This window comes from Oryx dammah, unplaced genomic scaffold, assembly GCF_014754425.2.
Source record: "Oryx dammah isolate SB20612 unplaced genomic scaffold, SCBI_Odam_1.1 HiC_scaffold_21, whole genome shotgun sequence".
In the NCBI taxonomy this organism is placed as follows: domain Eukaryota; kingdom Metazoa; phylum Chordata; class Mammalia; order Artiodactyla; family Bovidae; genus Oryx; species Oryx dammah.
This window is the reverse complement of record NW_024070205.1, coordinates 14,760,511-14,782,172: the sequence shown is the minus strand read 5'-3', so window position 1 is coordinate 14,782,172 and position 21,662 is coordinate 14,760,511. Positions and strand designations below refer to the sequence as shown.

The 21,662-nt window shown below is 40.4% G+C and overlaps 2 protein-coding genes across 5 annotated transcripts in view; one reads left to right on the top strand and one right to left on the bottom strand.

The window, feature by feature from the left end:
* TRMT1L (tRNA methyltransferase 1 like) overlaps nucleotides 1–3,767 on the bottom strand; it is a 36,122-nt gene extending 32,355 nt beyond the window's left edge. The window contains exons 1-2 of one of the 2 annotated variants that reach the window (XM_040263804.1): nucleotides 3,266–3,764; nucleotides 1,734–1,874 (exon numbers count right to left, since the gene is read on the bottom strand). In XM_040263804.1, the coding sequence (XP_040119738.1) occupies nucleotides 1,734–1,874; nucleotides 3,266–3,518 (394 nt within the window). In that variant the 5' untranslated portion in view covers nucleotides 3,519–3,764. Of the gene's footprint in view, nucleotides 1–1,733; nucleotides 1,875–3,265 lie in introns of both variants that reach the window. The other variant, XM_040263805.1, reaches the window with a different exon arrangement.
* A 158-nt stretch (nucleotides 3,768–3,925) lies between these two features.
* SWT1 (SWT1 RNA endoribonuclease homolog) overlaps nucleotides 3,926–21,662 on the top strand; it is a 104,913-nt gene continuing 87,176 nt past the window's right edge. For all 3 annotated transcript variants that reach the window (XR_005725034.1, XM_040263801.1, XM_040263802.1), the window contains exons 1-5: nucleotides 3,926–4,197; nucleotides 8,355–8,438; nucleotides 10,768–10,851; nucleotides 17,068–17,126; nucleotides 19,406–20,144. Coding sequence is in view for 2 of the 3 variants with exons in the window: in XM_040263801.1 (XP_040119735.1) it covers nucleotides 8,364–8,438; nucleotides 10,768–10,851; nucleotides 17,068–17,126; nucleotides 19,406–20,144 (957 nt within the window). In the remaining variant the exon portion in view is untranslated. The remainder of the gene's footprint in view (nucleotides 4,198–8,354; nucleotides 8,439–10,767; nucleotides 10,852–17,067; nucleotides 17,127–19,405; nucleotides 20,145–21,662) is intronic.

The following is a 21,662-nucleotide window of genomic DNA, read 5'->3' as shown; positions in this document are numbered from 1 at the left end:
AGGAAGAGGAAAGAGAATGGGAATTTAGTTTTTTACACAGTGTGTTTGATTACTACTGGAATTAGGTACTCAAGGCCAGTAGGCAGTTGAATTGTAGTGGAAGGTCAGGAGGGATTCTGAATAGATATAACTCATAAATATGCATGTTAGGTGAAACTAAGAGCATCAGTAAGAAAGCCTAGGGGAAATGTTTTGAAACTGAGGATAAAAAAGCCAAAACTCAGTCCCCATAAAACATTTTCAGGTTATTCAAATATTACACATTTTTCAAATTACATATTTGTAAATTTTGGAATGAATGGATAAATCATTCCAAAATATATTTAACATATTCTTGATTAGTAGTACGTGGAATGCATTCCCCAATGCCACTTAATCTACTACTGATTAACAAAAATGGATACAATTTTGAAGTGAGGTGTGGAGGGATGAATATATGTATAGGAGATGTTAAGGAAAAGGAATCAAGAGGGTAGCTTCAAAAAGAAAAAATGGTATGGAGAATCAAGATAATGCAGAAGCCAGGAGAGAAGGGACTGTAAAAGAGTAGTGCTTAACAGTAAATATCACAAATAGTTGTAGAGATCAAGAAAAGACTACTGGATTTAGTATTTAGTAAGTTTCTAGAGACCTTTAAGAAGGTTCAGTGAGGAGTTTCTAGAGTACAAATAGAACTGGAAAGAGAAACGAAGTACAGAAAATCAGCACAGATTACTTTTTTCAAGAAATCTGCTAGTATTAAAAAAAAAAGAAATGGGATTTTAACTTCTTTTTTTTTTTAAGGATGGAGAGACCTGAATATTGTAGCCCTATGGAAAGAAATGTTAACAAAGTAGAATTCTGAATATATAAGACTCAAGAGATGGTAACTGATAGGAAAAGATTTCCAATGAGTTAGGAGTCAATGGGATAAACCACAACGCTCTTCAGTAGTACATAATTAGATTATATAACTTCTCCACACTGCTCTTCCTGCCTATTCCTCTCCAAGCTTCACTCCTAGTTGCTTTGTTTCTCTTCTATGTAATTTATATTCTTGTTTGTCTCATCTACAAATAAGCAGTAAGAAGCCAAGGGCTATGTTAAATGCCTAGTGCAGTAACTTGCCCACAGTAGGCACTAGTTTTAAAAAATCATTAGTCTTTTTGGGTACAGTAGCACACTGAGTCAAAATTTTGGAATTCAATTCAGCCCTATCAGACATTCCTGTTAAAATTTATTAAAATATATTTTACCTAATTCCAAAATGAGAAACACAAACAGCAACAAATGCTATCGGTTATTTCTTATATCAGGTATTGTTCAAATGACTTACAATGAGTCACTTTCTATAAACAGATAAACTGTTTTAATTACTGGGTCAGACCGTAAGATTCAGGCAATGAATCCATATGTACAAACCAACCTATTTAATCTGAAATCATTGGCTTCCATACTTCAAAGATCTGTGTGTGTCAAACAAGATACACAGTACTACTAACGATGTGTTTATTGCAATCAATCTAACTACTAAGTAGTACAGAGTAAGTGAAAGGGGCCCAGTAAGTTAGAAAACTGAAAATCCTGTAGTCCACTACTGAAGAAAACTCTAAAGATCTGTCTAAAGATTCATGAAAATGCCTATGTACATCTCTAAAGTCACTTTCTGGTTCAAGACAGTAGATATCAATCTGTACTTAAAATCACTCAATCTTTTTGTAACACACTAATAATCTAGAAGTCAACAGGCAAACCTCTTATTAAATCAGATGATTCCAAGATGCTAGGCGGTTCTTTTAAAACTTCTTTTTCTTCCCCAATTTTCAATTCTACTTCAGTTATGCCATCTTCATCTTGCCTATATGAGACTGATTTCAAAGGGCTAACTAGACCATCTAAAAATAATTTTTAAAATGTGATTAATATGTTTCTAATGCATTTCCAATTTCTTAATCACTTTGTTCCAGAAATGCATTTTCAGGTTTTTCAAACATCATACATTCTTCAAATTACCCATAAATTTGGGAATATCTGAATAAATCTTCCCAAACTATGTTTAACATATTCATGATGGTAGGGAGGTGGAGAAAGCATACATCCCCTAAAGCTGCTCAATCACATCTGATTAACATAAAAAGATCATATCTAGAGGTGAGTTGAGGAGGATATCTTACTCTGGAGTGTATCTGCTCTTCCCCCATTGCAGTTGCGGAAGAAACAACTGGCCTTATTTAGCACTTAACTAGCTTTGATCTTCCCTGATGAGGAGAGGCCTATCTAAGGCATTCTGACCTTTGTCTTTTCCGTGATCCACCCTACTCTTTACTATAGCAATCTGTATGTTGTTTAAAAATTGCAGAAATAATTCTATTAGATTATAACTATCCAAATGTTTCTTACACATTAACCTCAAAACTGGCTTAGAAGTAGGAAAGACAACAAAGTAAGATTTTTGTTATTGTTGTTATGATTCAGAAAAAGCATAAAGGTCAATCCGGGGACAAAATTTTTAAAGAAAAGTTTCTCAGAGCTTACGTTTTAAAACGTTCAGACGATTCTTGATAAAGTGTTACTTATCAACCTTTTAAATTCTTTTATGGCCCAATAAACCATCACTTATAAAACATGCAAGCACAATTAATACAGGCTATTAATTCTCGACAGCCGACTTGGAGAAACGTAAAAAACTCAATGGGTATTTACGTCTGAGGGAAAACATCTATAATTTAGTCATTCTATCTTAAACTACTCGTCAGCCTCAAATTCTTTTTGGAGGCAAGCTGCAAAAGAAAAAATGAGAAAAACCCCATCTCGTGTCTATTTCGAGACATAAAACCTAACTGACAGCAACGGTTTCTAAATCTTGGCAGTTAGCATCTACTGCAGTAAACTCGGTTACTCTATCATATTTTAAAGGACACAGGGAAATATGGTAGACGAGGCTGAGAGGGAAACTACCAAATGAGGTGTAACTTCTAATTTCTGTAACAGAAAAAGACCCCCTTTAACGAAGACGTCCACGATCCCATTATTTCCTTCTACCTGCAGCACCACTGGCCTCCATAGAGCCTTCCCTGTGAGATCCCCGAGGTGTGGAGATGCCGTCCCCCACCCTGCACCCGTTTTTACCGCTTATACGGGTCCCTCGTTCCTCCCCCCATTTCGCTAAAACTACCTTTTCCCCCGTAAAAACCATTCCAGTGAAGAAGGGCCTCCCCTACTCCCCAGCAAGGCGCACTTTCTTGCTTCTCCTGCGGCAGAAAGATCTGGGCCTCCCTGCACTTACTGCTTTCAGCCTCATCAGGGGCAGAGGCTAGGGACGGGGACAGGGCCGGAGCCTGGGCCAGGGCAGGGGCTGGGACTGGAGCCGAGGCCGGAGTCGGAGCCGAGGCCGGGGCCGGGGTCGAGGCCGAGACCGGAGCCGAATCCGGGGCCGGCGCTGGGACCCGAGCCGAGTCCGGGGTCGGGGTCGGGACCGGGACCTGGACCACCTCCACCTTCTCCTGGGGCAGCAGCTCCTCCTCCGCCATGTTCTCCATAGTTACCGCCTCCTTGCCAGGCCCGCCCGGGGACCAGCAGGGGCTCACGGCGGAGTGAGAGAACTGGCGTGAAAGCCCCGAGGGCCGGATCCGAGAAGTGGGGAAGCAAATGGGGAGGGCGAGATGCGTGCAACAGACAAAAGATGAAGAATCAGTAACCAAATCCAGTCAGCAGAAAAATTAAAAGCCACAGGCAGCGATTCGCGGTCCCGTCCGCTTCCTTTTCCCCGAGGCGTTACGACGCCAGCCCCGCCTGCGCAGGAGCATGCTGGGGGACAGCGTCCAATGAGGTCAGAGAGTTCCGTTTCCACCGCGCGTCTCCGTTCTAGCCGTCAACCACCGAACCCAACCAAAACTACAATACCCAGCGTGCACCGCGCCGCTCGGGGCGGAGCGGAGCGGGGGGTGGTGGTTCCAAGGCCTTGGAGGAAGTAAATGTAAAGCTAAACAAACGCTCCTGGAAAATCCCATGGACAGAGGAGCCTGGTAGGCTACAGTCCATGGGGTCGCGAACAGTCGGACACGACTGAGCGACTTCACTTCACTTCAAACAAACGCTCCGGAGCGTTCGAGCGCCAGCTACCTTCCGAGCGCAGAACTACATTTCCCATCGGGCGTCGTGCTCGGGGTCCTTTTCCCATGGTTTGGGCGTCCCAAATCGCGACCGGCTCGGGCTCTGGTAAGGAACGTAGGGAAGCCGAGGGGTTAGTTGACGTTTCGGTGGGTACTCTCCCTGCCTCACTCCCGGACCGAAAGGGGGCTGCCAGGGGGACGGGCGGAGGATTCGGGGGCCTCTCGAGCCTGGGCGGGGCGACTGTGGGCGGACCCGGGGTTGAGCCTGCTCTGTGAAGGGTGTGGTTCTGGCCCGACTCTGCCTTCCGGGCAGCCTCTTGCCACGGGTTGGGTGCAGTGTGTTTCTACCCGAGTCCGCGGGGCTAGGCGGTTTCTGGGCCGCTTGTCAGTCAGGTGGACTTCGAGATAGGGGTCTGCTCTTCGTTTCGCGCCTTCACCCACACCATGATCTGAACACTCTTTTCCTTTTAATTTTGTTTTAAACTGAGTGAGTGAAGTGAGTGAAGCCTAAATGTAAGCATAGGCTCTTCTCCCCACTCCTGCTGCTGCTGCTGCTAAGACGCTTCAGTCGTCTCCGACTCTTTGCGACCCCATGGACTGTAGCCTACCGGCATGGGATTTTCCAGGCAATAGTCCTGGAGTGGGCTGTCATTTCCTTCTCCAGGGGATCTTCCCAACCCAGGGATCGAACCTGGGTCTCCGGCATTGTAGACAGGCGCTTTAACGTCTGAGCCACCAGGGAAGCTACGTGTTGTTTTAACCTACGTATTCCCAATAGCAGCGCCACGCTGTGGCTGTAAGATTCCTGTGGATGGTGAATTGCTGGGGCTCAGGAGTGGGGAGGAAATGGCAACCCCCTCCAGTGTTCTTGCCTGGAGAATCCCAGAGACGGGGGAGCCTGGTGGGCTGCCGTCTATGGGGTCGCACAGAGTCGGACACGATTGAAGCGACTTAGCAACAGCAGCAACAGGAGTGGGGAGAAGAGCCTATGCTTACATTTAGGCTTTTAATATCCAAGGCCCCTGAATGTGTGGAGGTTCAGGGCACTTGGCTGATGCGATTCAGATTCCTCAAGGCGTCTGTTAAGTTTCCAGGCCTCCGTACTTCTCTTTACTCTCCGAGCCTGCTTTAGTTTAAGGCGCTCTCCTTCAAGGCCACTGCGGGAGGCAAGAGGAATGCCTTGCTTTCTGACTGCTCTGCCTACACTGGTCCGAATGTTGCAGGAAGGGAGAGGGAGTCTTCTTTTAGTTTCAGGTATTCTCACTGCCCGTTCGGTTTTCCTAGTTAATAAAGGTGATACTTAATGGTTTTCTTCTTGGTCTGTTTATTTTCTATTTGTTTTCAGTACCCAGGGTAGAGCGAGTGTGATTTTTTTGGCACTTCGAAACTCAAAACAGGAATGTGGTCCTCCCTCCTAGTACTTAGAAAGTATACGTGGAGGGGTTTTCCCCTTCTCTCCTCCCCAGTTAAACAATTTATCCCATGGAAGTTTTTGTGAATTGTGATTCTAAAGCCCTCTTAGTGGCCCCATCCACAACTTTTAACTAGTATTCCTGGATGTATATACTGCCTTCCTGGTCTTAACAGTTAATTAAAAATGGGATAATAACATTATAGTTTGCAGGCATGAGTAGTGGATATTTATGCGTCATCTAGGAACCAGGGATGTTTTAATTTGTGAAAGAATGGATGGTTAATTGAAAGCTTGATTTAGGATGTCAATTTCATTAATACCAGTTGAAAACCAGAAGATGAAAAGGGCTAGATTTTTAGTCTGTGTTTTCTGTGGAAGTTTTAATCAGAAGTCCCAAGCACGGTCCCTGCTCTTGAGCCATCCTAAAGAAGGCATCTTCAAAGTTTGAAAAATTATATTGAGTATATTACTCATCTATTGCTGCGTAAGTTCTTCAAAACTTTATGGCTTAAGACAACCAATACACTTCTTACCCCACAGTGGATTATGAGTCAGGAATTCAGAAATGGCTTTCTGGGTGTATCTGCCTTTGGGTCTCTCATAGCATTGCAGTGAGATACTTGCAAGGGATGCTGCCTAGTGGATGCTTGATTAAGGCTGCAGGATCAGCTTCAGGGGTGGCCCACTCACATGCCTATAAGTCCATTCATTTTTGGCAGAAGGTTTCAGCTCTTCCTTGGTGGGCTTTTCCTGGGGTTAGTTACTTGAATGTCTTCATGATATGGTGGCTGGCTTTTCCTAGGGTAAACAATTCAAGACAGAGCAAGGCAGAAGCCACAGTGTGTTATTTGACCTAGCCGCATATTACATAAATATATCCTGTTGGTTACACAGGTCATCTCTACTTATTGTGAGAGAAAACATCATGAGAGACGGTGGCAGCAGAGATCAGGAGCCAGTTGGGAAGCAGGCCAGCACAGGAAGTCTCCACTCATTTAGTTTATATTTTGATTTCCATAAAATTGGTATGAATGGTACACTAATATAATTTGTCACAGTACATACATAGGTGTTTTTCTTTTGATAGTCTACTCTCTGCAGTATTTTTTTTTTTCTGATTTGTCTTATGGATAATAGATTCAAATTGGTTTGTGTGTGTGTGTGTGTTCAAAGCACAACATGAAAGGGTTTAAATTGTAAAAGGTAAAAAACCCAGCCCATTGGCTCTAAGCAATTTATTTCATGAAAGTTATTGTTTTTCCTTATGCCTTTCTCCCCATGGAATGGGATCCTTGGAACAAGAAGGAAAAAATGAAGATTATTCCTGTAATCTGGAAGCTCAACTGTGAATTTAATTATTGCCATGAATTATCTTAAAAGGCAAAATTTCTGGGTAATTTAGAATCTGTCCTTAGAAGTATATGTTGACTCTTTTATTAATTTTTATTATTATTATTAGATTTCTGGGCTCAGTATTTTCTTTCTTCCATATTCTTCAAAACATTCTACAAGTTTGATTTAGTGTAATTGATCATTCTTTTATAGAACTTCACTTACTGTGATCATGTTTGACCAGGAGTGCTTGTAATTGCTTAGTTTCTAGTCTTTGTTATGTTCTTAGCATCAATACTTAATCACTCTGTGTGTGTGTGTTATATGTGTGTGTTAGTTGTTTAGTCGTGTCTTTGCAACCCCATGGACTGTAGCCTGCCAGACTCCTGGGATTATCAGGCAAAAATAGAGTGAGTTGCCATTCCCTCTTCAGGGGATCCTCCTGACCCAGGGATCGAACTCTGGTCTCCTGCATCACAGGCTGGTTCTTTACCATCTGTGTGTCACATGGAAGACATACCACTAGCAGCAATAAACTCTCCTTTGGACTTTGCTTGTGGACCCCTTTATATGTTCTTGCCCCAGCAAATCTGGTAATGTTCCCAATCTCTGGCCTCTGTGTTCCAGTACAGGATGATTGTATATACTATCTTTAAAGTGTTTATGACCATTGGGGATGACTGTGTATAGTTTTCTTTCTTCCTTTTTCTTTTTGTCAGTAACAGCAGTATAGATTTGATCCAGACCCAGGCTGAAAAAGGGAGACTGGGATGAGAAATGGACAGAGGGACTGCAATGAGCAAGAGTTGGAAGTGACTCAGAATGAACAATCACTATTCTGGGAAAGAAAAATTCACCTACTCATTTACTCAGAGGGCATTTATGAACACCCCCTAAATTTTCAATACAGCGTACTCTTCAAGAAGCTCGGGCTAGCAAAAGGACAATTAATGAAGCCAGTATTTTTTTAGACTCTACTGTGTACTATCTTGTACAGGGTGCTTTTACATCCATAGTTTCATTTGAGTTTTTAAAAAACCCTCTCGGATGAGTTATCTCTGTTTTACACGTAGTGGAACTAGGACTCAAAAAATGTATGTGTTTTGCCCGACATCTCACTCAGTGAGAGATGGAGGGTGTGTTGAGAAAATGAAGACTTAATGACTAATTGGTTTTGAGGTGTGGGTGGGGCAAAATATAATAATCCTGCAGGCAATTGAAAATGGGAATGCAATGCTAGAGAGAGGTTTGCCTTAAAGGCATGTTTTTGAGAGTCTTTCTTAAAAGGTGACCATCCCCACCCATGGAAGGGAACAGGTCATGAGGCAGAATATAAATAAAGTGGAAAAATGAGACAATCCTATCATGTTGAGAATGAGTAAAATACAAAAATTATTTTATAAAACTCCAATCTTTAAGAAACTGAAATAAGTATGATTTCTAATGTTTTTGTTGTAGCAATGGTTTTTAAAAAAAAAAAACCCACACACATAATGTGTTTTTGATGTTTCTTTTAGCTTTGCAAAATGTCCAACAAAGAATCTTGTGAAAAAAAGGAGACGTCTCGGAGAAAAGGCACCACCCTATCATCCAATATTGAAGTAGGAATTTTGACTTATTGACCTAAAGATACCCTGTTTTACAGTTGTATTTTTGTATGATGAAAAAAATACACCTCAGTTTTAAAACAAGTTATGTAAATATTTTGTTCTTCTGACTGAGAAAGAGTCATTTTTGTTTGTCTTTACTTGCATTATTTTATTTATTCCTCTCAACTCTATGAGGTAGGTACTGTTATTATCCCAATTATACAAATGAAGAAACTGAGGCTTGGCAGCATCCTTTTTGGCTCTTTCTCCTCTTAAACTATACTCTCTCAAGTGCCCAGCCTGTTTTCTCAATGTGGTAAATTGCAGTTACATTCTTTAAGTTGCTTGGACCAAAACCCTGGGCATCATGCTCTGCCTGCATCCCATCTATCAGCAAATTCTGTCAGCTGAGTGTGACTACCACTCCCACTGCTTTCACCATGATCCAGGCAAACAGCTTGCTTTCTACCTTTGCCTTCTTGTGTTCTCAGCATAACAGGCAGAGTGATCCTATTAAAATGTTAAATCACTCTTCTGCTCAATATTTTCTAGTGATTTTCCACTTCAGAGAAAAAGCTGATGTCTTTGCTGGGACAGAAAACACATTACTGTCACCATCTCATCTCCATCTCATTCTCCCTTTGCTTTCTCCACTCCTTGGCTTCCTTATTGCTGCTCCAGTAAGCCAGGCACATTCCTGCTTTGTGCTTGCTGTTACTCCCTTTAACTTGAAAACTTTCCCTAGATACTCACAGGGTTTGTTCCATCATTTCATTAGGTCTCCGTTCAGATGTCAAATTACCAGTGGGGACCCATTTTGACTACTTTGTTTAAAATTGCAAAAGCCTCATCCTTGCCTCCCAGCACTTCCTGACCCCTTTCTCTGCTTTATTATTATTATTTTTTTAATAGCATCATCTGACACCCTAAATATATTACTTATTTGTAAGTTAAACCTAAAGTAGGTGTAACCTCTATGACAGCAGGGGCTTTTATTGTTTTTTTCACTAATCTGTTCTCATTGTCTAGAAAAGTGTCTCTGATACACAGTAGGTACTTGAAATACATTTCTCCTGGGTCTGTTGAATTCAGGAGCCACTGAAAAAATAACTGGGTATATGGTTTTGCTTTGTAGAAGACTAAGTATCACTATCGGAGAAGGCAATGGCACCCCACTCCAGCACTCTTGCCTGGAAAATCCCATGGACAGAGGAGCCTGGTAGTCTGCAGTCCATGGGGTCACTAAGAGTCTGACATGACTGAGTGACTTCACTTTCACTTTTCACTTTCATGCATTGGAGAAGGAAATGGCAACCCACTCCAGTGTTCTTGCCTGGAGAATCCCAGGGATGGGGGAACCTGGTGAGCTGCTGTCTATGGGGTCTCACAGAGTCGGACACGACTGAAGCAACTTAGCAGCAGCAGCAGTAGCAAGTATCACTATGGCAGTACCATTTCCCAATGTCCTTATGTGAGCTGTCTGCAACTTTCTGCTATATTACCTCTAACCCAAGTGAAAGTGAAAAAGTGAAAGTATTAGTCACTCAGTCACGTCCGACTCTTGCAAGTCATGGACTGTAGCCCATCAGCCTCCTCTGTCCATGGAATTCTCCAGGCAAGAATACTGGAGTTGGTAGCCATTCCCTTTTTCAAGGGATCTTCCTGACTCAGGGATTGAACCTAGGTCTCCTGCATTGCAAGCAGATTCTTTAACATGTGAGCCACCAGAGAAGCCCACTTCTATCCCATCTCATTCCTTATTCAAGACCGCTTAGATCTTCTGATTCTAGTTAAGTCTCCTTTCCTCTTACCAATGTTTGTATGCCTTTAAACATTGTTCCCAGACTTTCCTGGTGGTATGGTGGATAAGAACCCAACTGCCAGTGGAGGGGACACAGTTCCGATCCCTGGTCTGGGAAGATTCCACATGCCAAAGAGCAACTAAGCCTGTAAGCCACAGCTACTGAGCCCACTTGCTCCAGAGCCTGAGAGCTGTAACTGCTGCCTGTGCACCACAACTGCTGAGCCTAGGTGTTGCAGCTACTGAAGCCCTCAAACCTGGAGCCTGTTCTCTGCAACAGGAGAAGCCACTGCAATGAGAAGGCTCTCCTACCACAACTAGAGAATAGTCCCTGCTCTCCACAACTAGAGAAAGCCTGTGCGCAGCAACAAAGACCCAATACAGCTAAATAAATAAATAAACATTGTTCTCCTCTGAAACTTATTATTAATGCAGAAGGAATCTTGATTTATAACAACATTGATAAAAGAATGCTCTCTTACACTATGCTTTATTTTGTGCTTTTCTTTCCTTTTTTTTTTTTCCAAATGACATTCTTAGGATAAGAGAGAGAAAAAAGCATCAGTAAGTTCTCCCTGTTCAACTTGCTCTATAAGATCTGTGTCAACAGAGAAGAGAGAACTGGTGAGTATTTAGATACTGTGCTGCTGCTAAGTCACTTCAGTCATGTCCGACTCTGTGTGACCCCATCCCTGGGATTCTCCAGGCAAGAACACTAGAGTGGGTAGCCATTTCCTTCTCCAGTGCATGAAAGTGAAAAGTGAAAGTGAAGTTGCTCAGTCGTGTCCAACCCTCAGCGACCCCATGGACTGCAGCCTTCCAGGCTCCTCCGCCCATGGGATTTTCCAGGCAAGAGTACTGGAGTGGGGTGCCATTGCCTTCTCCATTAGATACTATAACTCTAAAAATGATATTAAAGTTTTAATGTACAATTGAAAGGTTTATGATATAAATTCTCCTATTACTTTTCCATTAATTTTTTCTTGATATTATACTTGCTTTTTGATAGCCAATAGATGGAAGAACAGCTTTTCCCTGCTACTCACTGAAAAGCATTTATCAAATTCATCCTTTGTGCTAATAGATCCTATCATGTGGGATTAGACAACGTGAATATAACTTTAGATAATTTTTAAGTCTTTTCCTGTATGTGGTTAAATTTGTCTTTATAGTTTCATTTTGAAGTCACCAGAGCAGAGATAATGTTTGCATTTTCAGATTCAGAAATTGAGATCCAGAAAGTTAAGTGACTTGTAAAAGGACACAAAATTGTTTGCAGCAACAAAGTGAAGTCCAGATTTTTTCCCATTGTCTGCCAAATAACATGGAACAGTGACAGCGGACTAAACGCATCAACCTGGTACATGGATAGTTGCGAAGTGCTCACCATGTTCAAGGGAAGAGTTAGGAGTATATGAAGATTGCTGCACAGTTGTTGTAGGTAATAAGAGAAAATAGTTGTGAAGGTTCCATGAATGCAGATTTGGGTTTTTAAGAATTTGTTTTCACATAATGGAACTGCTGTTGCAATTCTTGCTGTATTAACCTTCTTAAAACACTGATCTCATCATATTTCTCCTCTGTTGAAAAATCTTCATTTACTTTTTTAGTTTATCATTTGGGCTTCCCTGGTGGCTCAGCTGGTAAGAATCTGCCTGCAATACGGGAGACCTGAGTTCGATCCCTGGTTTGGGACGATCTCCTGGAGAAGGGAATCCCTACCCACTCCAGTATTCCGGCTTGGAGAATTCCATGGACTGTATAGTCCATGGGGTCGCAAAGAATCAGGACCCTTTTAAATTTGGTCATACCTTAAGTATCCAGTTTTAATTTTTCTTCTTCCTCAAAACAGCCCTTCTAGGTAGGCTGATTTATTTTCTCTCTGCTGAATTTATATTAGTCATCTCCAGCTTCTTAGAATGTCTAAGCGTTTTTAATGAAGAATGCCTTTTTCTTTTATGCATTCATCTTTATTCAATATATGCTCAATCTTTAGCATATTTTTGGCCTAGTTTTTTCCCTTGGTACATCCCAACTTTTGGGTTTTGATCTTTTAAACTCTTTTACAACTTACTGTTTATTGTTCTGCTTTATTTTATTGTTTATTGTATATATCCTTGTACTTCTTTCTACTTTATCCCTTTGCTTTACTCTGAGCTCTTTAGGACAGGGACTGCTTTACTCTGAGTTCTTTAGGACAGGGACTATATCCTCTTTCTCTGTTATTTTTATTGTGTGTAGCCCTCTGCCCCTAGAGAGACAGGGTGGTAGAATAGAAAGGGTAGAGAAATCTGGTTTCAGATCATGGTTCTGAGACTAACTTGCTCTGTAATGTTGAGGATATTTTGCTCTATTTGAGCCTTGGGTGCTTTGTCTGTAAAATGAGATACTAATAATATCTGTCTGATGAGATTATTGCAAGGATTAAGAAAATTATTGTGTCAACCTGATACCGACCAGGGTTTTTGGCCTGCCCATAGTCAATAGAAAGTGATCAGATGCCAGATAAGAAGTTCAGGTAAGATTTCAATGGGGGTGCCTGCTACAGCAGGGAGAACAAGGAACAGTTTCCTTTGCTTTCTCAGTCACTGAGGTGGGAGCTGCCTTGTTTCTTTTTTAAATTTTTTTTTTTTTAATTGGAGTAAAATTGCTTTACAATGTTGTATTAGTTTCTGCTGTATAACAATGTGAATCAGGTATATGTATACATATATTCCCTCCCTCTGGAGCCTTCCTCCCACCCCACCCCCAGTCCCACCCCTCTATGTCATCACAGAGCATGGAGTTGAGTTTCCTGTACTATATAGCAGCCTCCCACTAGATATCTGTTTTACATATAGTTCAGTTCAATTCAGTTAAGTCGCTCAGTCATGTCCCACTCTTAGTCACCCCATGGACTGCCCCACACCAGGCCTCCCTGTCCATTACTAAGTCCCAGAGTTTATTCAGACTCATGTCTGTTGAGTCGGTGATGCCATCCAACCATCTCATCCTGTGTCGTCCCCTTCTCCTCCTGCCCTCAGTCTTTCCCAGCATCAGGGTCTTTTCCAATGAGTCTGCTGTTTGCATCAGGTGGTGAAAATATTGGAGTTTCAGCTTCAACAACAGTCCTTCCAATGAACATTCAGGACTGATTTCCTTTAGGATGGACTGATTGGATCTCCTTGCTGTCCAAGGGACTCTCAAGAGTCTTCTCCAACACCACAGTTCAAAAGCATCAATTCTTCGACACTCAGCTTTCTTTATAGTCCAACTCTCACATCCATATATGACCACTGGAAAAACCATAGCCTTGACTAGACGGACCTTTGTTGGCAAAGTAATGTCTCTGCTTTTTAATATGCTGTCTAGGTTGGTCATAACTTTTCTTCCAAGGGGTAAGCATCTTTTAATTTCATGGCTGCAGTCACCAACTGCAGTGATTTTGGAGCCCAGGAAAATAAAGTCTGACACTGTTTCCACTGTTTCCCCATCTATTTGCCATAAAGTGATGGGACTGGATGTCATGATCTTAGTTTTCTGAATGTTGAGCTTTAAGCTGTTTTCACTATCCTCTTTCACTTTCATCAAGAGGCTCTTTAGTTCTTCTTCACTTTTGTATGTGTATATATATATATATCAGTGTTACTCTCTCAGTGTGCCCCACCCTGTGCTTCTCCCACTATGTCCTTAAGTCTGTGCTCTGCATCTGCATCCTTATTCCTGCCCTGCAGATAGGTTCATCAGTACCATTTTTCTAGATTCCGTATATATGCATTGGTGTACGTTATTTTTCTCTTTCTGATTTACTTTATTATGTTTGACAGACTCTAGGTTTACCCACATCACTGCATATGACTCAATCTAGTTCCTTTTTATGGCTGAGGAATACTCCATTGTGTATATGTACCACATCTTCTTTATCCATTCATCTGTTGATGGACATCTAGGTTGCTTTTATGTCCTGGCTATTGTAAATGGTGTTGTGCCGTGCTTAGTTGCTCAGTCCTGTCTGACTTTTTGCGACCTCATAGACTGTACCCCACCAGGCTCCTCTGTCCATGGGGATTCTCCAGGCAAGAATGCTAGAGTGGGTAGCAGTTGTTTTGGATTTGCTTTTGTGGGTCATCTTCTCTTTTGTTTCCTGCCTAGAGAATTTCCTTTAGCACCTTTTGCAGGCTGGCTTTGTTTAGTCCCTGAGTTGAGTCTGATTCTTGTGAGCCCATGCACTATAGCCCACCAGGCTCCACTGTCCGTGGAATTTCCCAGGCAAGAATACTGGAGTAGGTTGCCATTTCCTTCTCCACGGGATCTTCCTGACCCAGGGATCGAACCTGCATCTCTTGCATTGGCATGCAGATTCTTTACCACTGAGCCAAGGACACTAACTTAATTAGAAGGCTAAAATCCTTGAGTAAGTAAGGCTGGCTTGGTGGTGCTGAATTCTCTCAGCTTTTGTTTGTCTGTGTTTAATTTCTCCATCAAATCTGAATGAGATCCTTGCTGGCTATAATCTTAGTTGTAGATTTTTCTCTTTCATCACTGTAACTATATCCTGCCACTTTGACCTGGCCTGCAGAGTTTCTGCTGAAAAATCAACTGAGAGATTGATTCCCTTATGGAAATTCCCTTGTATGTTATTTTTATGGGAATTCCCTTGTGTGTTATTTTTATGGGAATTCCCTTGTGTGTTATTTTTTGTTGTTTTTAATATTTTTTTCTTTGTATTTGATTTTTGTTAGTGTGATTAGTATGTGTCTTGGTGTGTTTCTTCTAGGGTTTATCCTGCATGGGTCTCTCTGTACTTCCCAGACTTGGGTGGCTATCTCCTTTCCCATGTTAGGAAAGTTTCTGATGATAATCTCTTCGAATATTTTCTCAGACCATTTCTTCTCCCTTCTTCTTCTAGGACCCAGTATTTTGAATGTTAGTGTATTTAGTGTTGTGCAGAGTTCTCTGGGTCTGTCTCTAATTTTTTCCAATCTTTCTTTTTTTTAAAATCCTGTTCCTTGGCCATTATTTCCACATTCTGTCTTTGTTTTTCATTCTTCTGCCTTAGTTATTCTGCTATTGATTCCTTCTAGTGTATTTTTCATTCAGTTTTTGTGTTCATCTCTGTTTGTTTATTCTTTAGTTCTTCTAAGTCTTTGTTAAACATTTCTTGTATTTTCTTGATCAGTGCCTCCATTCTGAGTTTTTGGATCATTTTTACTATCATAAAATTTTTTTTCAGGTAAGTTGTCTATTTCCTCTTCGTTTTTTTGGTCTTGTAACTTTTTATTGTGCTTGTTTGTTTGTAACTTGGGTTTTTGTCGTCACATATTTTTGGTGGGTGGGACTGTGCTTCTGTCTTCCTAGTTGTTTGCTCTGAGATTTGGGTTTCCCTGGTGGCTCAGAGGTAAAGAATCTGCCTACAATGGAAGAGACCCAGGTTTGATCTCTGGGTTGGGAAGATCCCTGAAGAAGGGAATGGCTACCCACTCCGGTATTCTTGTCTGGAGAATCCAGTGGAGCCTGGCGGGCTATAGTCCATGGAGTCACAAAGAGTCAGACATGACTGAGCGACTTTCACTTCACTTCCAGCACTGGAGTTTGCAGGCAGTTAGGTAGAGCTACTTCTTGGTGTTGAGATGTGGACTTCCAAGAGACTTTATATTAATATAAAGTCCTTACCCCTACAAGAGACTCAAATTAATATTCCCTGGAGTCTGTGGTTCTCTGTTAGAACCACCAGGTTCAGCCCTCCTGCCATAGGAGCTCAGGCCCATCCTCTGGCCCATGAACCAAGATCCTACAAGCCACAAAGCCTCACAGAGTAACAACAACAGCAACAAAAAGTGAAATTTTAAAAACTAACACATATATTAGAAAAAATAAAGATAGAAGTGAAACAACCACTGGAAGCTAAAACAGAACTGCAATAGGAAAAAAAGAGAAAAGAGAACAAAATCTGGAAAAAGTCTTGGCTGTTGCAGGGCAGAGCTTAGGTGGGGGTGGGCCCTATGTTCAGGGCCCATGCTGCAGATAAAGGCCCTGGGTGGGGGTGGGGTGCAGGTTGCCTAAGCTCAGCCGGGCCTGGAGGGGCTCTGGAATGCTTCTGGCCTCGAGTACAAAGGATCAGGCCCCTGGCCTCAGCAGGCTTCCCAGGGTTGAGTAGGTTCCAGGTACGTGCCCCTGATTTTCTGACCTCCGAGGGTCTCTGCCTGTCCCCGCTGATCCCCTTGAGGTAAGTGTGCCTCTCAAGGCCTGGGAACTCCTCTCCCCGAGCTGCTCCTCAGGAGCACTGGTCCCGCTAGCCCCTGCTTCTTCCCCCTCACTCCCCACTATATTCTACCCCTTAGTATATTGCTCAGAGGTTCCTCCTGTCCACCTGGGTGTCATGGTTGCCACTAGCATTTGGTAAGGGCACTATTTGTGGCACCTTCCCTCTCTGCCATCTTGGCTCTCGCTTGTTATATGGGGTGAAGTTAGGGGTGTGCACAGACATAGGGCTGGAAGGATGAAGTGTTTTGCCCACCCTTCTGGTAGTGGTGACTGCAGGGGGCATGCTTAGTACCCTGCTTTTTGCTCCTGGCTCTTCATGAGTAGCAGTTTTTTGGTCTTTTTGTGTCTTTTGTCCATAATTTGCCCCAACTGAGCATGCAGACAGTCATTTTTAGTCTCATATAGTTTCTTTGTATTCTGTTGCTAGAGAAGAGGTGTGTCCAGGTTCAAGTGTTGCAGCAGTTACAGTAAAGGGTCCCAGGTCCCAGGCTGTCTCTAACATATTCACTAACATATAAGTATGGAAAAATACTGTCTCCCAATCTCTTTCCTCAGTTCACAATTTATATTTCCTAAGTAATACCTTTTTTCTTTCAGAAATCAGATCCTGCAGATATTCTGTACTGTAATATGAAAAGAAGACAAGAACTGAAAAGGTAAATTTTCCCTTTTCCTTGGTATAATTTTTAGCTTTGAATTGTGAGACTGTATATTTAGATTTGCAGAATCCTTTATTTTGTTTAATACTGTTTTGTAGGCACATATTTAGAGCTAAATCACAGATATGATTTTCTTAATATTTGTATAAATTTAAGAAAAAGTTGAGTGAAATAAAAAATCTTATCAGAATTCTATACTATGTAAATACTACTTTCAACAAAAATGTTAATTTGCATCTCAAATAATTTGATTTTGACACACCCTTGCAAGACACATAACTTCATTACATAACAGTAATAGAAGACATTATGAGGCTGATTTAATCATTTTGGATAAATTGTCTTTGCATATTACCCGTGAAGAGAATATGTAGCTTATTGAATTGATATAGCTCTAAAACTATGTTAATTTAACAGAGTGTGGCTACAACTAGAGAACTTGGGAAATAGTAGGAATAATTAAAGGTATTACATGCTGAGTTTTCATTGTTTAATGACCTTACAGACCATGGTGTATAGATTGCTATGAAATATGCCACACAGGACTATTATGAAGAACAAATAGGAATTTCAAAATGCTCAGAAAACTAGAGGGTCCTATTAAAATTTTCTTTCATTTGTTGTTTTCCTGATTTTTCTTTACTACAGTTAATGTCTTATATGATATGCTAATAAGTGCCAAACAGGGTCCTATTAAAGTTTTGTCTCATTGCTATTTATTAACAGGTAAATAATGATAGGCAATCTTTTTGTAGAAAGAGCAAAGAAAATAAAACCAGGTGAAGACTCAGGTGAAACTCCTATGGAAACTCTGAGATGTTTATAGTTTGCTCTTGCCATAGTTAATTCTTTGAGAAGTTACTTATTCACAGTCTCTCTGTCCCCTGCTGGACAGTAAAGTAATGAGGGGGAAGGGCTGTATTTGCTGTGTCCTCCACTGCCTCCCAGTGTCCAGAGAACCGGCACTTAAAAGGCATTCAGGGCTTTACTGATATAAATTAATAGATTGTGGCTCATCAAATTTTTTCCCGTTTCTTTCTGACTACATAGTAATATCTAGTTTTATTGTGCAGGAAAATATTATCACCTCTAGCTATTGTTGCTTCTAGCATTCTAGTATGTTTCTTTCTGACTTGTTTACTATGCTTATTTAAACTGTTGCGATGGTCTTATGTATACAGATTTATGCCATGCTTGTTTTCTGCTTAATAGTATACCAGTATATTTTGTATGTCTTTGAAAATTTTGCATAAACATCCTTTGAAATGACTTTGATAGTTTATTGTATTCGGTAGAATGACATGTTTCTTAGTCATTTCCAAAATTTTAGCATTTACCTTGTACCTGACTTTTTGCTCTTACAGGTAATCCTGAATTGAATATCTTATTATTTTCAGTCTATTTTTAGCTTTTTTCTCCTTAGATTTCTAAAGTGGGAATTACTAAAAAGTTAAAAGATAAGAACATTTTTAGAATTCTTAATTATATCATCAAATTCCTTTGTGGAACTGTTATATCATTTTGCATTTCCACTGGCAACATATGAGAGGGTCCATTTAACAACCTCTTGCCAGTATTTAGTGTTATTTAATAATCTTGACTAATTTGATAGAAGAAAATGGTACATCACAATTAGCACATCTGTGACTACTAGGGAAGTCAAACATTTCTCCCAAAAATGTCTATTAACCATTTCCTTTTTCTAATTCATTGGTTTTCTGTTCATGTCTTTTTCTAGAGCCTTAGTACTGTTTGATGAGATTTTAATTTACTAAGGCTAATAAGCTGTCACATTTGTAGCATATGCCATTTCCCAGTTCTTTTAATTTTATTATTTTTTAATATACTACTGTAGTCATTTACATTTCCTGTTTTCCTTTGTGATATTTTTCCCATTGCTATTAAGTTTAGGAAGTTCTTTATTAAGAAATCTGATAAATGTTCCCTTTTTATTTTATGGTTTTTAAGTATTTAATATGAAGTATAGCAATTACAGAAATAATAATTATTTAGCACTTGAATGTTTAATCTATTTGGGATTACATCATCTGATGTTATATAAAGCTGTAAATTTTTTTTTCCAAATAACAAACCAGTTATTCCAACACCATTTATTGAGTAATCCTTTCCACTTTATTAATAATGTAGTTGTTTCTTACTTTTAATAAAGTTCATATCAGGCCAGTTCTTTCATTTCCTAACTAAAATGATACAGTGCAATATTATGTATTATGTTTAATTGTAATGTCTACCTAATTTTCTGTGCTGCTTTACAGACTGAATGTAGAAACTGACCTTCCAAGAAAGAGACCAAAAATTGATTCTTCATCCCAAGGACTTGTTACACTCCAGGAAACATCATATTCAAATAATAATCAGATTATTACACAGAGTTCTTCTTCAAATGGAACTAAGAAAGATATAAGTAAATGTGTAGATTTTCAAGTTAAAGATATTAAATTGGCAAATGTTAAGAGTAAGCTGAACCATGGAATTAAAAACTTTAGCTGTCCTAAGGTGGCCAAAGATGTGAACCCAAAAGCTGAAGGCCAGGCAAGTGAAAAAAAAAGGCCTCATTTACTTGCTCAGAGGGAGAAGATGAAGGAATTCAAGAAAGAAAGGTACAATAAATTTAGAGACAGTTCTGAAAAATGTGCTTCGGAGAAATGCAAGAGAATCCAACTTTCTCAGGATTGTAATTCCAGCAAGATAATTAAGGAACCCTTTGAATCTAGAAGGAGAAGGATTAATTTCAAAATCCCGGTAAAATCCCGCAATACCCTCCAGAATCTTGTACAAGAAAATGTGTTCAGTTTAGGTTCTAACAAGTTAAAGACTAAACAGGAGAAAAAAGAATGCCCAGAAGGCTCACAGTTTTCATTAAAGTTTACAAGGCATAGAAGTGAATATTTATTTTCAGATTCCACATATAAGCAGACTGTTCATGAGTGGGAAGGAGAATATCATGAGCATCAAGAAATTAATGATTTAAGTTCTGGTGAAAACCTAACCCAGGTAAGGTAGTGCAAAATGAATACAGAACCTTAGTAAAGAGCTTAAATACACTTAGGTTTGAGTTGTTTCTATTCTAGATAATGATCGTAAAAGGCAGATTCTGTTTAGTCAGGAAGGTATGTTGATTCTTTTATTTTACTCTGTAAATTCCAACTTCCTTAAGAAACTATCCTGGCAACTATCAGGGACCCAAAGTAGAAGGGACTGTGTAAAAATACAGAAGAAGCAGTTATAGATAATCCTATCAGAGAAGTACTATGACAGTTTTCTCTAACTCCAGGTACAACAATTCCAGGGTTAATATTCCAAATAGCTGTTCCTTTAACAAATTATTCTTTTGAGCGCCCTGTATGCCAGGTACCACAATCACAGCCATCTTTTTCAAAGACTTTCTTACATGAGGAGGTACAGAAACAGCCACCTCAAGTCTGACAAATACTTAATCACCTTACATGGGAACACATAGCAGGGGATTAACATGGCCTTGGCTGGATTAATTCAGTAAGATTTACTGGAGGGGATAACATGTAAGTGAAGGCACTCAGTCGTGTCTGACTCTTTGTGACCCCATGAACTGTAGCCTACCAGGCCCCTCCATGCCTGGGATTTTCCAGGCAAGAGTACTGGAGTGGGTTGCCATTGCCTTCTCCAGAGGATCTTCCTGACCAGGGATCGAACCTGGGTCTCCCACATTGTAGGCAGACACTTTACTGTCTGAGCCACCAGGGACCTGTGGTTGAATAGGAAGGAGTTACTCAAGTGAAGACAAGGTGGAGTGAGATGGGAGAAGCAGGAATGTTCCAGACAGAGGGAATTATGTATACAGAGATCTAGGCTAGAAAGCTTGGCACATCTATTTTTGCTTCTAAATTATGCAGTAAATCAGCATATGTGGACTAATTTGAAAACCTAATTGTGATAGCCTTGTTTCTATGGCAAATAAAATTATTTATCTTTAGGAGAACTTTTAGAACTTTGGAATTTTAGAAGCTCTGAAATTTAGAGACTGCTTATAAACAGCAGTGGTTACCTCTTTTTAGGAATCAAGACTATAGAGTGTTGTATAAGATACTTCCTTTGAAAAATGGAGGGGTTGTAACCAAGGGGGCCAGAAGAGCTTGAGAAAGAGTACTCTTTTTCACTAAACTTGAAGAGGTCCAAAGAAGGAAAGAATTGAGTTTGTTCTTTTTATTGCTTTCTTAAAGGAAAGCTTCAGTTTTCTTCTTGTGCTGTATAACCAGTTCTCTAGAGTAGAATGCAAGAAAGGAATCTGAGTTTTCCAGTATGTTCACTGAACATCTTTGTATCATTGTTTGGTATTCCCCTGGTGCTATATATCTAAGGAACAGTATGAGATGTATCTTACACACTTTTTTGCTCTCTGTTTAGAATTATTATAAAAACTGAATGAGGTACATAGCATGAATATTAAGTTGTAGGGGAAGCAATTTTTGCATGATTACTTTTCAATTATTGGAATTAAAACTCTTTATATTACTTTGATAGCAGTCTTATCTG